This window comes from Columba livia, chromosome 1 (genome assembly GCF_036013475.1).
Source record: "Columba livia isolate bColLiv1 breed racing homer chromosome 1, bColLiv1.pat.W.v2, whole genome shotgun sequence".
NCBI classification, from domain to species: Eukaryota; Metazoa; Chordata; class Aves; order Columbiformes; family Columbidae; genus Columba; species Columba livia.
The window spans coordinates 62,491,902-62,509,595 of record NC_088602.1 but is presented as its reverse complement, the minus strand read 5'-3'; the positions used below and the strand labels follow the sequence as shown (position 1 = coordinate 62,509,595).

The 17,694-nt window shown below is 46.5% G+C and overlaps 2 protein-coding genes across 5 annotated transcripts in view; one reads left to right on the top strand and one right to left on the bottom strand.

Annotated features, from left to right (window-relative positions):
- The window catches only part of COL4A2 (collagen type IV alpha 2 chain), a 151,533-nt gene extending 138,952 nt beyond the window's left edge, over positions 1–12,581 (bottom strand). The window contains exons 1-3 of one of the 4 annotated variants that reach the window (XM_065058490.1): positions 12,520–12,581; positions 12,041–12,144; positions 11,843–11,903 (exon numbers count right to left, since the gene is read on the bottom strand). In XM_065058490.1, the coding sequence (XP_064914562.1) occupies positions 11,843–11,903; positions 12,041–12,084 (105 nt within the window). In that variant the 5' untranslated portion in view covers positions 12,085–12,144; positions 12,520–12,581. Of the gene's footprint in view, positions 1–11,842; positions 11,904–12,040; positions 12,145–12,314; positions 12,459–12,519 lie in introns of those variants that run through there. The other 3 variants (XM_065058462.1, XM_065058473.1, XM_065058484.1) reach the window with 3 other exon arrangements.
- Positions 12,582–12,612: 31 nt separating this feature from the next.
- Positions 12,613–17,694, top strand: part of COL4A1 (collagen type IV alpha 1 chain) — a 126,433-nt gene continuing 121,351 nt past the window's right edge. The window contains exon 1 of the mRNA XM_065058497.1: positions 12,613–12,854. Coding sequence (XP_064914569.1) covers positions 12,792–12,854 — 63 coding nt within the window. The 5' untranslated portion in view covers positions 12,613–12,791. The remainder of the gene's footprint in view (positions 12,855–17,694) is intronic.

Here is a 17,694-nt window from a genome sequence, read left to right as displayed (position 1 = left end):
ATTACTGTGGGGTTGCCCATTACCTGCATGCAGCATGGTAACCCCGCTACAGACTCTGTCTGCGGGGTAAGCAGTGAAACTACTTGGCCTGTGCATTTTCATATCCCTTTATCCCCTCCGAAGGACAAGCTTTAATCTCTCCAAATTAATTATTCTATTCTATGAAGTTATGTGTGCTCATTTAATAGAACATTTTTTAAAAGCCTAATGAAAGACCGGTAGCCTCAAGGCTAAGAGTACATGGCTGGGATGGATCTCAGTCTACCTCTGATTAATAACAAATGATGGCTGTACTTCAGTTCCTCTCTCCTTGTTTACACTTGTTACTGGCTTTATGGAAGACAGCGTATGATACATGACTAACATGGAAATCGCATTAAATGAAATACCTTGAAGAAGTAGTAAAAATTAGATCATCCTTAATCTGTGATGGTATACTTCCAATGAAGCAGCTGACAAGCCAGGAGTCCACCTCATGGAAACGGGATTCTATACACAAACAGCTCCCAACATGCCAGTACGATGTTTCTGACTGCATCTGGCTTGGTCACACTAACTGCTGTATGTTTTTCCTTGGGGTAAAAAACCAACAGACCAGTTGGTTCAAAGCATGAAGACCTGCATACCTACTAAGGAGCGCAGGATCACGCAGGCATGTTGCTGTAGGGCTCATAGGGATTCCTTACTCAGACAAATTCAAGACTACACTCCCAGTCTTCAAAGTGATTTATCATCCAGCCTCAAGCTGCCTTACTAATCACACATCTACTCAATTGCGACCCTATGTAGTACTGTGTCCCTAAGGGACCATACAAACCTCAAGCAAAAGATTAGAGTTGTGAAAGCAGAGGTAACATTTTCCTGAAGTTCTCTACCATCTTAGACTATAGATCATGCCTTATCAGGAATCGCTACTATCTTATTCCCTTGAAGGCACAAACAGGATTGTTATGAACATGAAACAACAAAGGGAGCTTAATGTTTCCCTTCTTGCACAGAAAAATAATCAGATCAGTATTGGTCAGAGCATGCATTGGATGGATGGTGTAAGATGTTCGGATCTTAATTTGATGGCATGAATTCATAAAAGGAAATAAATGCTGAAGAGAAAACTATTTTTTTCCAGATTGCTCCCCAGTCCATAAGCCATATAATTTTACCTAGATAATAACCCCTTGGAAGGGATTCAGTAATAGATAGCTCGATGTGTGGAAACAGTACCATATTTCATGGCCTATGAGTCTGATTAAGTCTATTTAGTCACTGGAAATGCCCCCTGCCTTCTACTACTCACCCATCTGTGACTTTATTTTAAAACCAGAAGGTACAAGATCACATTTTTGCCATTCCCCTCATCTGACCACTCCATGTAGATGAGAAATCTCTTAGGAGAGGGAGGCAGCTGAAGGAGATGCACTGCAGTGTTCATATTCTCCAAGAACAGATCAAAGCACAGTTGCGGAATGCAGCATGAGCCACCAGAAAACCAGCACGTAGTCAAGTGCTATATACTCTAGTCACTGTCCTTTCCTTGGGAAGGACTATTTTTGCTAACACTTAGGCATGACAAAGAGAACTAGTGAATGTTTTTTTGATACCTCCACTTTTGCAATTTGATTTGTGGCCTATTGCCATTTACATCTATTTACACGCTTATTTTTGTCCTTTGTTTTACTTATATGATGTAGATACCAACAAATAGGGCATGATAATGCCACAAAACAACACAATTATCAGGAGGGGTTTTGGTTTTCTTTAGCATAAATTTCCTATTCGAGTGAGTGACATAGAAACACCATTGCAAAGCAAGCTTTAAGCATTAAGAATGCTGACACTTTCTGCACCTCACCATGAAACAGCTCAGTTCTTCTATTTCATCCCTACTCAGGTAAAACTACCCAATACACTGATGCATAAGAGAAATGAGTGTGGACTCCAATTTCCAGCCAACTGATCTGTCACAGCCTGAGGCACACATACTCCAGGTCTATATTAACATGTTAAATAGCCCTATGCCCCACAGCTTGACCATCTGTACCATTTTGGTGTCAGAAAGGTCCCATGCATTCTTATTGCTTGGGCTTGGAAGTTTTCACTTGCTTTGCTTCAGCACTCCCTCATGACGCTTCTGGGCATGGCACAGGAGTCAGCAAAATGTAAGGACCACAGGCAGTCTTTAAGGGGCCACACTGTTTTGGAAGCTAAGGAGCCTAATTACCAAGGCTAATTGTTGCTATGGACATGGACAGACTGTGCCAATTGACCACAAGGGCAGAGAATACACCTGGGACTCTGTGGTTTACTGTAAGGGACACAGCCAGAGAGGAAGCAGCCTGTGGGCTCTAGTGAGTTAAGAGGTAACAGATGTGCTGGCTGCCTTGTGGGTATGTATGGAGGACAGAAGACTTGAGCAACTTTCTACTTCTCTATACCTGCTCTCACCCTACACCTGCAACGCACCTGGAGAAAGCCCAGCTTCAGCCGCACACCGCAAGGGAAACACTTAAGTTTCCCCGTTCACTTCCTTCTTCCAGCCAGCGTCACTCAAGATTTTCCAAGTGTCACGCAGAGACGTTTGGGCCATTTCCAGCAGACTGTTTCCCTGGCTGCCGGCTCGGGGAGATATGCAGGCTTCCCATGCTCCGCGGCCCCAGCGGCTATTCCCAGCCCTGCGCGGGAGCGGCATTCCTTTCTGCCCACTCCCTTCACCGCCTGGGACACGCGCGCAGCCCCGGTGAGCGGGTCCGCTCTCCTCCCGGAGTCGCTCCCCGGGTCTCCGCACATGTGTTTGGGGTGCTGCAAGACTCAGACCAGGTGGCTGAAGATCAATTACACGGGCCTGGCGAGGCTGCAGCTTGAATGTTAAAATGCCTTTCCTCATCTGTTTGCAGCAAGTCCAGGGATTGCACAGGCAGGGCAGTAGGGGCCAACGCTGTGCTGAGAGCGACGCACACACAAGTGCGATGGCGAAAGCCTCCTAAGCTTTCCCAGTCTCCAGCCCCTACCTTAAGAAACAATTCTGCTCCTCACAGCTGCAAGGGCAGGACCTGACAACAGAGACTCCCACGGCACAGACAGCAAATCGCCAATTTGTACAGATGCTTCTCTTTTTCTTTTTCTTTTCCTTTATTTTTTATTTTTTTTAATCCCCGATGAAGAGCAGGTTTGTTTCCAAGCTTGCGTTTCCGCAGGAGGCCGGGGCGTGCAGTGAGGCAGTCAGCTTCCTGCTGAGCCAGGAGCCATGGCCTCACGAGGACGGATAGAAGGACAGAGGGACAGCCGCGCCGCTCTGCCCGCCACACCTGGCACCGATGGCGGTGCGCAAGCTCTGGGAACTGTGTTGGGTGTAAACACTCCCGAGCTCAGAGCTGCGCTTTGAGACAAAGCTTAAACCCGAGGCAGTTAGTTGTTTTCTAATGACGCAAGCACAACAACAACAAACCCAAACAAAAAAAACCCACCCACTTGTATAATAGGACAAATGGAAGGGTTTGTGATGTATCCAAAATATTTCGTTTTGCCTGACATCCCAGACTGATTATATAGTCAGAAGGTAATTTTGAAAAGCAAAGAACCTTTAAAAACCTTGTGAAATATAAAGGAAAAGTATAGTCAGAATAAAGAATTTATTACTTGGCTCCATCAGCCAATGGTGAGAGGAGGTGTGGGCATGATCTACAGCTAAGACCTGCCAAAATTAAGCCAAGCCCTATTTATCTGAATGATCTTTACTTGCTGACTTCAGAAAGCTCCTTAAAAACAAAGGTTGGGATCATTTCAGAAAAAAAAAGGATGCCTGAAGCATCCCAGTAAGCATACAGCCTTAATAACATATATGATCTAAATGTTCTTCTATCTTGCTTGTCTAGAATCAAAATAGAACTCACTGGTAAATTTACATTGAAACTTTTTTTTCTTGACAAAAAATATATACGGAAGGCTGCGGTCAATTTTGAAATTCTGTCCCGGCCCTCCTAAAAAAATGCTAATTTCCCAAAACCTCCACTGAATTCTAAGCCTGCACATCCGCTTTTCCAGTATGCCTGCTTCCCGCCCCATGGCCACCCCCCGGCTTGCCAGGCTGCACCAGGACCCACTGGCCACCTCAGACCCCGCTCCCCGTCCTGCCCCAGGGGAGCCCCAGGACCGGCTGCCCGGGCACAGGGCCAGCCCCTGGTGCAGCTGCGCAGCCGCCCCTTGCAGAGGGCTGTGAATCGAGCTGTGTGGGAAAACAGCCGTGAGAAGTGGGGCTTCCCCCTCAGCTCGCCAGAGGCTTGTGAGCTCGGGCCAAACTCTGGGTATCCTGGCTTGTATCTGACATAGTGTGGCCAGCAGGAATAGAGAAGTGACCATCCCCCTGTACTCAGCGCTGGTGAGGTCGCACTTCAAATCCTTTGTTCAGTTTTGGGCTTCTCACTGCAAGAAAGACACTGAAGTGCTGGAGCGAGTTCAGAGAAGGGCAACGAAGCTGGTGAGGGGTCTGGAGCACAAGTCTGATGAGGAGCAGCTGAGGGAACTGGGGCTGTTCAGCCTGGAGAAAAGGAGGCTGAGGGGAGACCTTATCGCTCTCTGCAACTACCTGAAAGGAGGTTGTAGCATGGAGGGGGTTGGTCTCTTCTCCTGAGTAGCAAGTGATGGGATGAGAGAAAATGTCTTTAAGTTGTGCCAGGAGAGGTTTAGATTGAATATTAGGAAAAAATTCTTCATGGAAAAGGTTGTCAGGCATTGGAACAGGCTGCCCAGGGAAGTGGTTGAGTCACCATCCCTGGAGGGGTTTAAAAGACGTATAGATGAGGTTCTTAGGGACATGGTTCACTGGTTCACTTGGCAGTGCTAGGTTAATGGTTGGACTTGATGTTCTTAAAGGTCTCTTCCAGCCAAAAAGATTCTATGATTCTCTTCGATGATTCTATGCCTGTACCTTGCCATGGGCCTCCCTGACCCCACCTGTGGGCCAACACTCCAGCCTGGCCTGGGTCCATCCATCCCTATGGCCCTGCCCAGCTCTCCAGGGCTGTGTCTGGCCCCAGTGACCACCCCTGGACCCACTGCTGCTCCAGGGATGTGCCAGGAGGGCAAAGACCCTACCTGCCTCTCCACCCCAGCCTCCAACTCCTGGCTGCTGCACTGCTGCTGCATCAACAGCATCTGCATCTCCCCTCGTTCTTGGGATGTGCAAAAGCAGAAGCTGAAAGACGGTGCAAAACCACAAGTGTTTGGAAGATGAAGTAGCCTGGTCAAATACCATAACTATTGAAGAGATCAAACTGTGCTGCAAAAACATGATCCAGCTGAACTATGTGCAATTACTCATGCAATGGCAAGTTTGCTCATTAACTTCTCTGCAAGAGCTTTTCCCTTGCTACACATCATTTCTAGGGTCTGAAAACAAGGAGCTACCCTTGCATGGCCGGGATTCACACCAGCACATTCAGCTTCCAAATGGCCAAAAGAGAGCACATGAAAATCAACAATGTTGGTCCTTAGTCACTCAGAAATATTTGCATGATAAAAATCACATACTTTCACTGCGAGCTGAGTCAACTGCTGCTGTCAACTAGCTGCTGCCATTTTAACGAAAGTAACTGTTGATAAACATCAGGAAATACCACAGATTTCACTGTGCTTTTTGCTCCTTAGGAGCAAACAAGGTACTGCGAATAGGGCAAGGCATTAGTTTCCTAAGGGAGAGGGGGTTAGAGGAGAAAAGCTGCCTTCTTTGGCAAGCAAAGATATCTTAACTGTAAGCTACTAAATTAACTTTGAACGCTCCTAAGATCTTGGATCAGTATAATACAATACAAAGAATGTTCCACTCCTTGACCAGTTTTTGGCTTGGAAAAACAAAAGCAATGAACTAATAAAGAATAGTCTGGTCCCAAACAAGAAATTAATCACTGCAAAAAGAAAACAACAAAAAAGAGCCACTAATACAAACTGTGATCTTAACTACTGAATTAAAATGGTTACAACAAATGTGTTTGCTTATAGTATAACTGAATAAGCTGCAACACAGCTTTACATTTTGGGTAAGGCAAATCTGTTTGGACTTATAAATAATGTTTTTTGCATAAAATTTTTAAAAATACATGGTAGATTTAGTACCATAATGCATAAAGACTTCCTGTGGTGCAATTAGTACACAATAAAACCCAGATGTGCTACTTTGAAAGCTTAAGGAAAAGCGATGCTGAATTTCTGAAACTGATTCAGCTACTTTCAGAGTAAGGTGACAAAAATAACAAGATCATTTTGTTACATGATAGTTTACTTTGTCTCTCAGTATCAACATTTTAGCCTCTAAAAACTATGGGAAGCTGACAAAACTCCATCTCTTCTCCTGTCAAATGCAACATGACTATATGATATGCCATTTAATAACTCTAAGAATAACTCTAAGAATATTCCTCTGACTATATTATTGCAGACATTCATTGAGCATGCTTCTGATCTCCTCACAAGAAAAAGCGTGTAACAAATCTCTGTGTGGCTTTGCACTGAGAGAATAAAGAACATGGACACACATAAGAACGTCTTCCTCCTCACTGCTGATTCCAGGGAGACACAATATATTGCTTTTGGTGCAACCTGTCTCTAGTTCCTGAGTGAACAACTTGGATCGGTGTTAGGATATGGCTGTTCATAAACAAAAGTGTCTCTAATCCACACAGACATAATAGAAATCACCCTTAAAGAAATCATCCTAGGAATAGTGATTAATTAATCAGAAGTTAAGAAGCATATTGGTTTCATTGGCATGGCAGCAAAAAAGAATTTCCAGGAAGAATTTGAGAAATAACAAGGGAAAGAGACACTTAAGGGAACTCTCTTATTGGTGAATGGGGCAGACAGCATACAAGAAAGAAAGGACTAGAAATAAAGAATCTAAATCTATGAACCATATGACTACATTTCCATGTATGCAATACCTGCAGTGAGTGTGTTAGTCTGCCTTACATTGTATGAGGCTGACAGGTGAAATCCTGGTTCTGATAAAAGGAAAATCAAGAATCCTGCCTTCCTGCCCATCTGCAGCATGATGCACACCATGATTGATCCTCATCACTGCAGACCAAGGCATGGCTGGTGGTGTCGGTGAAACCAATGGGTTTTGCCTCATGTAGCTGCCTGGATGCCACCTCCTTCACTCAGGACTTCTCATAGTTCTTTCTTCACAGCTCCATGACTGAAGGTAGAAAGAGGCCTCTCTGCACTACCCAAATTCTTTCAGAGTTCACAGAAATTTTGAATAAAGTGACGAGATATCCCCAGAGGCTCCTCAATGTACTGTTTTTTTTTTGCAAGGTATTATTATTCTGTCCTATTTTCTCACAGATCACAATTCTGACCCAAAGATGAATCAAACCTTACACTAATAGGATTGTGACATTTCTTTTTGGGGGATCTCCTAGGTAGAGCTATTCATAGAATCATAGAATAATTGTGGTTGGAAGAGACCCCCAGGATCGAGTCCAACCATAACCTAACCTAACTGTAGCACTAAACCATGTCCTAAGGCCCTCATCTAAATGCCTTTTAAACACCTTTTAAACATTTCCAGGGATGGTGACTCCACCACTTCCCTGGGCAGCCTGTTCCAATGCCTGACAATCCCTCTGTGAAGAATTTTTTCCTAATATCCAATCTAAACCTTCCCTGGCACAACTCAGTCATTTCATGATCACTATACCCAAGGCGACCTCCAACTGACACATTGCCCACAAGCCCTTCTCTATTCACAAACAACAGATGCAGGGGGGCTCCTTCTCTGGTAGGCTCACTAAGCAGCTGTGTTAGGAAGTTGTCTTCCATACACTCCAGAGGCCTCCTAGACTGCTCTGCTTCCTCTCTGCTGTGTTGTACTTCCAGTAGACTGGTAAGTTGAAGTCCCCCATAAGAACAAGGGCTAGTGATCAGGGGACTTTTCCCAGCTGCCTGCAAAATATTTTGTCTACCTCTTCATCCTTCAACAGACCCCCACCAGCATGTCTGCCTTGTTGCCCTTCTCCTTTATTCTCACTCAACCCTATCATCACCCTCCTCAAGTTCCAAACAATCAAAACCCTCCCTAACATACATGGCTACCGCACCTCCTCTCCTTCCTCACCTGTCCCTTCTGAAGCAGTGCGCAGGTAGGGGGTCTGGTATTTCCAGGAAGAGACGTTTGCTTTTCATGCACTAAGTAATCCAGCAGAAGAAATCAATACGTCAGATTGACGACTCATTCCTAGATCACCTGGGCAGCATGCATGCTGTAACTATGTCGTTTTGCACACTGCGATCTTAATGCATGTGTTCACACTGGACATGCTCAGCAGGTGATTACTCCACCCTGGCTTCTTTCATCCTGGAAATCCTGCGTTAACGTAAAAGTCCACCAGTTTCAACCAGACAAAATTTTCCAGATGGAATAAAACAGGCCCCATCTGGGAAAACCTGGATGTAAGATAGCCACAGAGCATTGACACATTTTAACTTAGAGCAATAACTCAGGCACCCATGTCAGCAATTTGATTTCACAATTAAGTCTACAGAAAGAAGTACATATCATTGTTGGCTTTATCCTCTTTTTTTAAGAATTGCTGCTTCTCCACCTTTGATGACATTCCCCCTAATATATCCCTTACAATGTCACAGAGGCCATGAGAATTTTATCTCATGCATTACTTTGATTCTATTTTCTTTCTACATAAACCTCTCTATATATCTATGTATGTTCTCATTTTTATACGTCATCTATCATCTCTTACTTGTAGGTATTTTTGCAAATGTTATTCTAACTTGTTCTCTCTTACTTTTGTTTCTTTCTTTTATCTGACCATCATTCTCTTCTTTTCTGGGATTCCATTGCTCCCATCAGAATAAAACTTTTTTTAAAAAGTTATTTTCCTTAGGGACAGTTTAAAGTATTTACTAAGGGGGCATTAGTTAAGTTATAAAATGTCACAAAACTACTTAGGAAGAGGTGTGCTTTGGGAAAGACAAAAGGAAAAAAAAAATCAGCATTATCAAATGATATATCCTCTCTGAAAAGAAAAAAACAAATCCTAGAATTATATGTTGGATGCAATATATTTGCAGAGAGAGAAAGAAGGAGAAGAAATCTGCAAACTTGGCCAAACTTTGGGTATTTAGCACAACTTAATTTTATTTAAGCCAGATGAAGATTTAAATCTACAATTTAGAATAGTTCCAAAGTTATTTGGGGGCTTTAACATTGCCAGTGTATGCCAAAAAGCGCTAAAGATAACTGGAGCCTGATCCACTCCATCTGGCTGTCTCTCCTTGCATCTCCATCCAGGGACTCTTCCTTAGCTCTCTTCAAGCCTGCAGCCAGCATCCTCTCCTCTCCTCAAAGGCACCATTTCTTCTTCCCCAATCCTCAGATAACCTAAACATCCTCCTTTTTCTTCCTCTCGCTTCTTTCTCTACTGAGAAACATCTGTCTCCCTAACAGCTCTCAGCAGTCTGCCAGGCAAGACTTCCATTCAAATGCTCCAAGTTCCCCTCTTTCTCTCTCCCTCCTTTCTGGCTTTCTCCTTAATCTCATCCCGGATTCTTCCTATATGCATTTTCACTCATATAACACCACTTATCTCTAGCAGCTGTTAGTCATTCACATATATATGGCTGTCAAGCTCAGCTGCTCTGCTTGTCTCATTACAAGCAGAACCATGACTTTTAAGGTCTAGTCCCATAAACTTCACTCATTCACAGTATTTTTTAAATCAAAGCTAATAAAACACTTCATAACATAAGCACATTTATCTGTGTAACAAATAGTAGAAGGTTCAATGTGACAAACAGGATTACAATATAAAGAATACGACTGCACCTGCCATTACTCAGGTGCTGCTGCTTCTCATACTTTGTCACTTTGCAAACACACTTGACCAGAGCTGTCACCACAAGGAGCAAGCCCTCTGCTTCTCTCACCCTCAGCTGTCTGCTCCCAGTTCTGTGCCAGCCCAAGTTTTTATGAATACAAGTGGTGATCTGATCCAGGCTGAAGTTAGCTCTCACCCCTCTTCTCTACTTGAGACTGATCAGTTTAAACAAGTAATTTTCCAATTCAGTTCACCACACGACTACAAAAAGATGTGTGCTGGCCAAGGGAAGGGAGTGGCATATGGGTGGAAAATGAGATAAATATTTTGGTGGCAGTGCAGCTCTAATTTTTCATGAAAATGTGACCAAACTTCCTCACTCGCATTCACTGGGGTGTTCCATCTCCTATGCAGCCCGCACCTTAGGAACTGTTAAATCAGGGAAATCAGACCTCCAAGCAGGCCAATTTTCTCTTCCAAGATACTCTGGGAAAACCAGTATGTGACAATTCAAGCAGCCATGACCAGACCGCACCCACTAACTGATGCAGCTCAAACACCTCTTCAGTATAGCTCTGCATTAACGCCACAGCCTGCAGTCTACAAGCAAGAACATGAAGGAGAATGAATTAGCAAAGCTAGAGCTGAAGCTCAGGTATCATGCTACGCACACTACAGCACAACTTCTTCAAAGGAAGAATCATACCAAAAATGCCGCCTTTTTATGTCAACTGATCCCAGTGATGTCATTACTTGGCCTAGAACACTCGCGTTATCACCAGCCTGCTCTGGTTTCAATAGCACGTGGTCCATTTAGTGCTACTCAGCAGAATGATGCATCTATGAAAACATGGCAAAGAAATGTAGCACGTGACACTCGAGGTCCCCGCTCGTGTCCCTTCCCATGAGGCTGTGGGTCCCCAGCCCACCACCTCTTGCTCAGCCACAATGTGAAGAGACCAACCAGCCATGCAGACCCACAGGCAAACTCTCCCTGCCAGCTGCAGCTTGAGTGCAGAATTGTCATGTGTCACAACTCCTGCTGCAAAAGCCCTAGTACTTCCCATTCCTTAACATATTATGCCATCTCACCACAAAGATGTAACCACATCAGATATCTATGAGAGTACAAAGTCATAAAAAAGGGGTGAGAGTTGCAGATAGTAGGATTAACATAGGAGTAGGATAGCTTTTGAAAATAATGTAACCAGAGTCCCACTTGCACGTGACCACACTACCCACACTTGGTGGCTGACCAATGCAGCCACAAACCATGTCTTAGCAACCTGTCAGTCTGCTGTATTCAGGCCTGATCCAGAGCTTACTCGCGTTCATGACAATCTTTCCATTAAATTCAGCAAGCTTTGTAACACCCAAATGTTACACTCTCCTGTATGTTATCACTCATTTCCTTCACATCCTTGAGGCAATGACCCAAGAGTTTAATAACTTCTGTTTACATCAACACCTCAAGTGGATAGACACAGCCACCCATATAGCACCTAACTTACCTATTTTTGGATTTAACAATTTAATTTAAACAAGGATTTATTTATAAACATGCCTCTGGTTTGTAAAAATAAGCCATAGCTTCAACTTCTCAGTCCTCAGACGAGGTCTGTACTTAACTGAAGATACTTCATCAGCAGGTTAACTTCTCCAAAGTAGTCTCTGGTACCTATAGTACTGTATTTTTGGTGCTTTTCTTATGAAAACGAAGCAGCTGTGGGGCTTCCTTTGCTATCACTTTAACAAATTGCCCAATCTGTGCAGAAGTAATAGAGGAATACTTCCAACAACCTGACACTGAAGCCTTATGCTTCTCTGCTAAAGATCATTTTGTTGAAGGCAGTAATCTGTAAAGCTTGCAGAGATGATTTGTTGGTTGTTTCTTTTAACTGAATGACAGATAAGCCATCCAGCAAAAGAACAAGCAGTTCCTCACTTTCTAGTACCAAGGAAACTGCCTTTTCCCCCCTCTCTCCTCAGTAAAAGTCCCGAGACATTTTACTTACAGCATCCACTTTGACGGCTGACAGCACGACTTCCATCAGAATCAGCAGAAGCCCCAGATCCCTGCAGGGAAAGGTGAATAAGCACAAGATTGTTTTAAGCCAGCACAAAACAAGCACGTGATGAAACTCTGCAGTTAAAGGTGACAATACCACTTTAAAGAAGTTATTTCCAAAAGCCTGCCGAGCGGAATTACTTACTGACAAACAAAAATACGTGCGCTGGGAAGCTGCGAGATGTCCATTTTCGCTCCTTCCCTGCCCGTGGGCTCGGCTCAGGGTTTCCTCCCGCCGGACGGCCGCCCCTGCAAGGCAAAAGAAGAGCCCGCATGTAACTCCGGTCCCCTCGGCGGAGGTCTCCGGACTCGGCGGGGCGGGGAGCGGCCCCACCGGCCGGGCCGATCCCGGGATGGGGAGGGAGAAGAGGTGGCGCCGCTCCCCGCGTCGCGCTTAGCGGCGTCCCTCCGGCGCGCACCTACCCGCGGGGGCGCGGACCCCGACGGGCCGGGCAGAGCCAGTGTCCCCGGCCCCTTCCCTTGCCCCGGCCCCTTCCGCGCCCGCTCCGCACCGTTGCGCGCCGCGCTACCGTGCCCTCCGGGCGGCAGCGGCAGTTTGGGGCGAGGAAGCGGCGCGCCTCCCCCCCTCCGCCCACACCTCCCCGTCGCCGGCCCGCCACCCACCCGCGGCGGGGAGGAGGAGGAGGAGGAACTGCGGCCGGCGGGGAGCGGGCGAGGTTGCGCCCTCCCAGGGTCCCCGCCCGGGGGGAGGAGAGGGGGCTGCCGCCGCCCATCGGTTACGGCGCGGCTAGTCCCTCGCCCCCGAGGCATTGCAGGCGCCGCGGCCGCCACGGAGGGGAGAGGCGCGCATGTGGGGCCGGCCCCGCGGAGCCCCACACTGAGCCGCCGGCGTCCCGCCGCCCAGGGACCGACGGCGCGGTGCGGTGCGCGGCAGCATGCGGCTCTGGCTGGGCTTCGGGCTGCTGCTGAGCGCCGAGCTCAGCGCCGTGTCTGCCGCGGTGAGTACGCGGGGGGCGGCTCCCCCGGGCTGCGCGACGGGGTGCCACGCGGGACCCTCTCCCGGGGACGCGCGGGGAGGGGACGGGGTGCCCGCGGGGATCGGCGCGGTGAGCTTCTCTGCCCCTGACTGAATTGCGCGGGGCCTCCGCTTTCGGAAGGGTGGAGCGGCCAGGTGAGCTTGTTGGGGATGCCCGGCTGCCCTTCCGCGGGTGCGGGGCGGCGCGGCCGGCACCTCGCGTGGGGCCCCGACCTCCCCACGGGATGGCGGTGGGGTGCGGGTTAGCGCTGGGAGACGGGCCGGCCCCGCCGCCCTTCGCTCTCCCACGGGTCGGCCAGGAGCGCCGCTGGCTGGGGAGGTAATATAAAGCACATACCCACCCGGGACCTAGAAGTAGCAAGTTGTGTTTCCACTGAAAAAAAAAAAAAAATAGCTTTCCTGGAGGGGAAAGAAAGGAAAGGAAAGGAAAGGAAAGGAAAGGAAAGGAAAGGAAAGGAAAAAGTGTTTGGTTGCTTGGACTCCAAGTGGGTGCTCGCTGCCTTTGACCCCCGCGATGGGCAGTAGGCTGGAGAGCAAGGAAGGATTCCGATGATAATGGTTAGTTGAAGCTGAGTGCTGGCACGTCTCCCGATGGAGCCAGATTCAGCCACAGACATTTAAAATCGAAAGTATGCAAGTAGTCTGAAAGTTTTGTTCAGGGAGCTAATTTTATCACTGAGATATTAGCTATCCGCTCTCCTTAAGTTAAAGGACTCTTTCCTGGCGCTCCTGAAGTATTTGTGCAGTTCCCTCTGTACCTCTAAGTAAAGGGCAGTTGACACAGTAGTTTGAAATAGGTCATCTTTTTGTGTCTCTTTGGTTTCTTGCATTTGGTTAGGTTGATATTGGAGCAGTGAAATTCAGGGGTGCAGAAAACTCTTCAGTGGGCACTGGCAGATGGATTTTAGTTGTACTTCCTGCTATAAATGTAAGATCTTGTATTAGCATTTTAATCAGAAAAGGAAGTATGGGAAATGGTTATTTTAAACTCTTTTTCTGCAGTTTCAGATGAAATTAAGTTCTATAATGAATTATGGTATCTCTGTGTGACCATGGGGATAGTATGTATGCCTTGAATCAGCTGAAGTAAGAAATGCACTGAACTTCTGGTGTCTTATCTGTTGCCCCTAGGCTGATAATATCAGCCTTACTGTGACTGCTGTAAATCACTTGGTGATGCACCTCTTAGGCGATTCACTCATCATATGGCATTAAGCTGATTAAACTGTATTCCTTTCAGGATATAATTAATTTTAATTAATTAAAATCTTTTGAAGTAAATTATTCATGTTGGAGTTCTGAATTTGGTATTCCTGGAAGTATAAATGTCAGTTTGTGAGATGTACTTTTGTCTTGTGCTGTAAAGTAATTGGGTAAAATCATGACAATCGTGTCAAAGACAGAAAACTACATAGGGAAGATGTGCTTGTCAAAAGAAGATACAAATTTTAATATCAGTTACACAATTGAAGGTCTTCTGTAGCAACTCTGAAGAGGCTCTATTTTAGAAGTGTCTTTAATGTACTGGATACATTGTTTTATTAAAATCAAGATTTCTGGAGCTGTTAATTATATTATGAAGTTATCCTCCTAATTAACTATAACTATGCTGACTGCAGATTTACAGTTCCTCATCAGCGCCACCGGGAAACACAAGTATGAGCTCCTTGCAGTTTTATTGCCTTAGATAAACTTTCAGCCATACATGGATGGCCTTTTAGTCAGTTCAGTTCTGCTGGCATTTTCCCCAGCTCCACGCTGTTGCCTGTCACTAGCAACTACCCAAAAGGCGATGGAGGCTGCTGTTGGCTTGTAGTGTACCAGGAGTGGCTGGTGGTTGAGGAGCTTCTCTTTGGAGGTCCTTGAGCCAGGCTGATGCCTCTGAGTGATCATGGCTGGGTGGTGTGATCCACTATACACCTGGGCAGGACCTCTTCTGTTTTTGGAGAGCTGGCAGAGCTGGCCCAGTGCTTACATTGTCCTCAAATGAATTAGTTCCCACTGTTTACATTTAAAGAGGAGTTGTGTTAGCAGAAGACTGCATGGTAGGCAAGGTTCTGTGCAGTACTGTTTGCCATAGGCTGAATGGAGCAACTGCTGTTCTGCAAAATACGATGCTGGTTCTTTCCTTCCCCAAAATAGCTTGTATCAGGTAGATTAAATAAAATATATGTATTATTTGTGCAGCCAAAGTCTTTTCATATTCTTAACTGTCCTGTGGCCTTCATCACAGAATCACTGATACTGGAGGGTACCTTGGAGATGATCTGGTCCAATGCCCTGCACAGATCAGGGCCAACTGCAGCAGGCTGCTCAAAGCCACGTCCAGCCAGTTTTTTGAACGTCTCCAAGGACACAGACTCTTCAGTCTCTCTGGGCAACTTGTCCAGGTGTTTGGTCACCCTCACAGGAAAAAATGTTTCTTCATATGTGCATTGTGGTTGTGCAGGTACTTGAGATCATGTCTGTGAATGCAAACGTAGCAGAAGCAGCTCATGCCGTGCTGGGGGTGGTGGTTCTGCAGTGTAACGGGGCTGGCAGAGTGAAAAATTGTTTTTATCACTGACATATCTGTGATTAAATACATACAAAGAGATTTGGAAGGTCTGCTCTCACAGAGGCATTTGACATAGCAAAGCCAGACTTGAGCCAGCTACTGTCAGGATCATGTGCCTCAGCACAGAAAAGGGAGCTGCTCCATGGCAGCTCCCACAGGTTGTAATGTGGCACCTTTAAAATGCATCCAGATGTTGCACTGGAAGCTCAGTGTTTTTTACATCAAATAATTATAATTAAAATGCTAATTATAGCTAATGTAGGCTTTTGTACTCTTCCATGTTCTTGTCAGGAGACTAATTTTCAAATTGTAAGGAGAGCAGAGTAGAAGACAGGGCAGTAGATTAAGAAGTTTCCAGGTCAGGCTTGAGGCACTGCTCCCACGAGACAGTTACAGGAGAAGCTTGTTTTGATGGTTCTCTGCAGGGGATCACATTTCTGACACTCTTCAGGCTGCCATTTCCTTTGAAAAAAGTCCATTTCCTAACATTAGTACTGCTTGGTTGAGAGATGACAATGCCATGGAAATCCTGGTTTCATGTTTCGGTACCTTGTGGTTGCCTCTGCAGTGCTGGTCCTTGTGCTTTCTGCAACAGAGCAAGATCTTCTGGCTGTGCTTGAGCCCCAGGGCAAGTTGCCTTTGACACGAGTGCGCTGGCTGCCATGTAATGCCATGGGAATGGAGGAGATGCCCTGTCTACTGGTGCTGGGTGGTGGGCTTAGCGGTCTCTCCAAGATCCCAAGCCATCTCCTGTTCCCCTTTTAGTGTTGCCAAAACAGGAGCTGGGCCAAAGCTAAGGGCAAACTCTCTCCAGCTACTAGGAGAAGGCAGGCCAAAACAGTGATAAAAGCATGCATAATTTTTTCCACAATGCTGATTCCACCAGTGCTGTTTGAGCCGAGCGTGTGGTGGCAGCTGGGGACACGCTGGTGGAAGGCCAGGAGGTTCCTGTCCCTGGGTAAGCCTTGGCTGGGGACTGGTGCTGTGTCCATCTCTGGGCAGAGGCAGCTCTGCTGTATCACCTTCACACCTTCCCCATGTCACCCATCCTATTTTTAAATTGTGTTTGGGGTTGCAGTCAGAGACGTGTGAGTCTAGGCCAAAAGCAAAAAAAATAAATTGCTTCCAACTAGTGTGAACACATTTGTTGTTCCTTTTTCACTAAAAAACGTAGTTTATTGAGATGAATAAGTACAGGGCAGATAAACCTAGAGCAGATAAAAGAAATGCCTTGGGCTTTTGGTGTGTAGCTGAAGAGAGGTCATATGACTGAGTCTGGATGACTGGCAGCGTTTCACCTGGTGTGGTTTTACTAATGAAGTCAGGCTGGGTTGGGCACCTGCCTTCTGCAGCCATTTGTGTCTAGGGCTGCCACTGTCTTAGATGCTGAGAGACCTGTCCCCTAAGACTTCTGGACATCTTTGTCCCTGAATGTCCTCAAGGGCTTGTCAATACCAAGAGCACATCTAACAAATTGTGATGGGTTTTAGTTCAGGATGGAGATATGGTCACTTCAATTCAGAAAATGGGGCCAGAAGGAGAGACCCAAATTACTTCCAGTAAGTTAAGCACCTCTTGGGCTACAAGATTTCACAGAGGAATAGGAGATGGAGTTTGGTTTCCCCTGTCAGGCTGTGGCAGGGTGCAAGAGGGTCTGAAAAAGAGTACAGCATTCCCTTTTCTTCCTTTTGGAGAGAGGTGGCTTGGCAGGAAGGGGTATGAGAACATGGGATGGCCAAGGGTGCATCACAGAGGGCCATGAGAGCGTGGGCAGGGAGGTGGCCTTCCAGTCCAAGGTGAGGAGCACTTGCAGGGGAAGCAGCAGTCGTGGGTTTGCCTGTCCACCCCTACAAGTGGGGAGTCATTTGTTCAATATATGTACAGAGCAAAATGCATGGGCATGTCTGGGAGCAAAGGGAACAAACCTGATGGCTCTTTGCTCCCAGGATCCCATCCTGCTGTCCTTCCTGCCCACTTTCCCTGTCTCTCCTTCTGACTGCCTCTTCTACAGCATCACACACAGGGTGCTGGCGTCAGGAGAGAAGGGCAGGCAGTTTTGGGAACACATACCTGTCTGCTGCCAGCTGTGTTGGAGAATGCTGTCCCTGAGCCTCCCTGAGCAGCCATCCCTGACTCATCTCGGTGAACTTCGTTCCTGCGGCCAGCTGCTGAGCGTCAGCACGCGCAAGTGCGTTCCTGGACCGTCATGCCAAGTAGCACAGTTTTCGCTTCTGAGCGTTTGTGT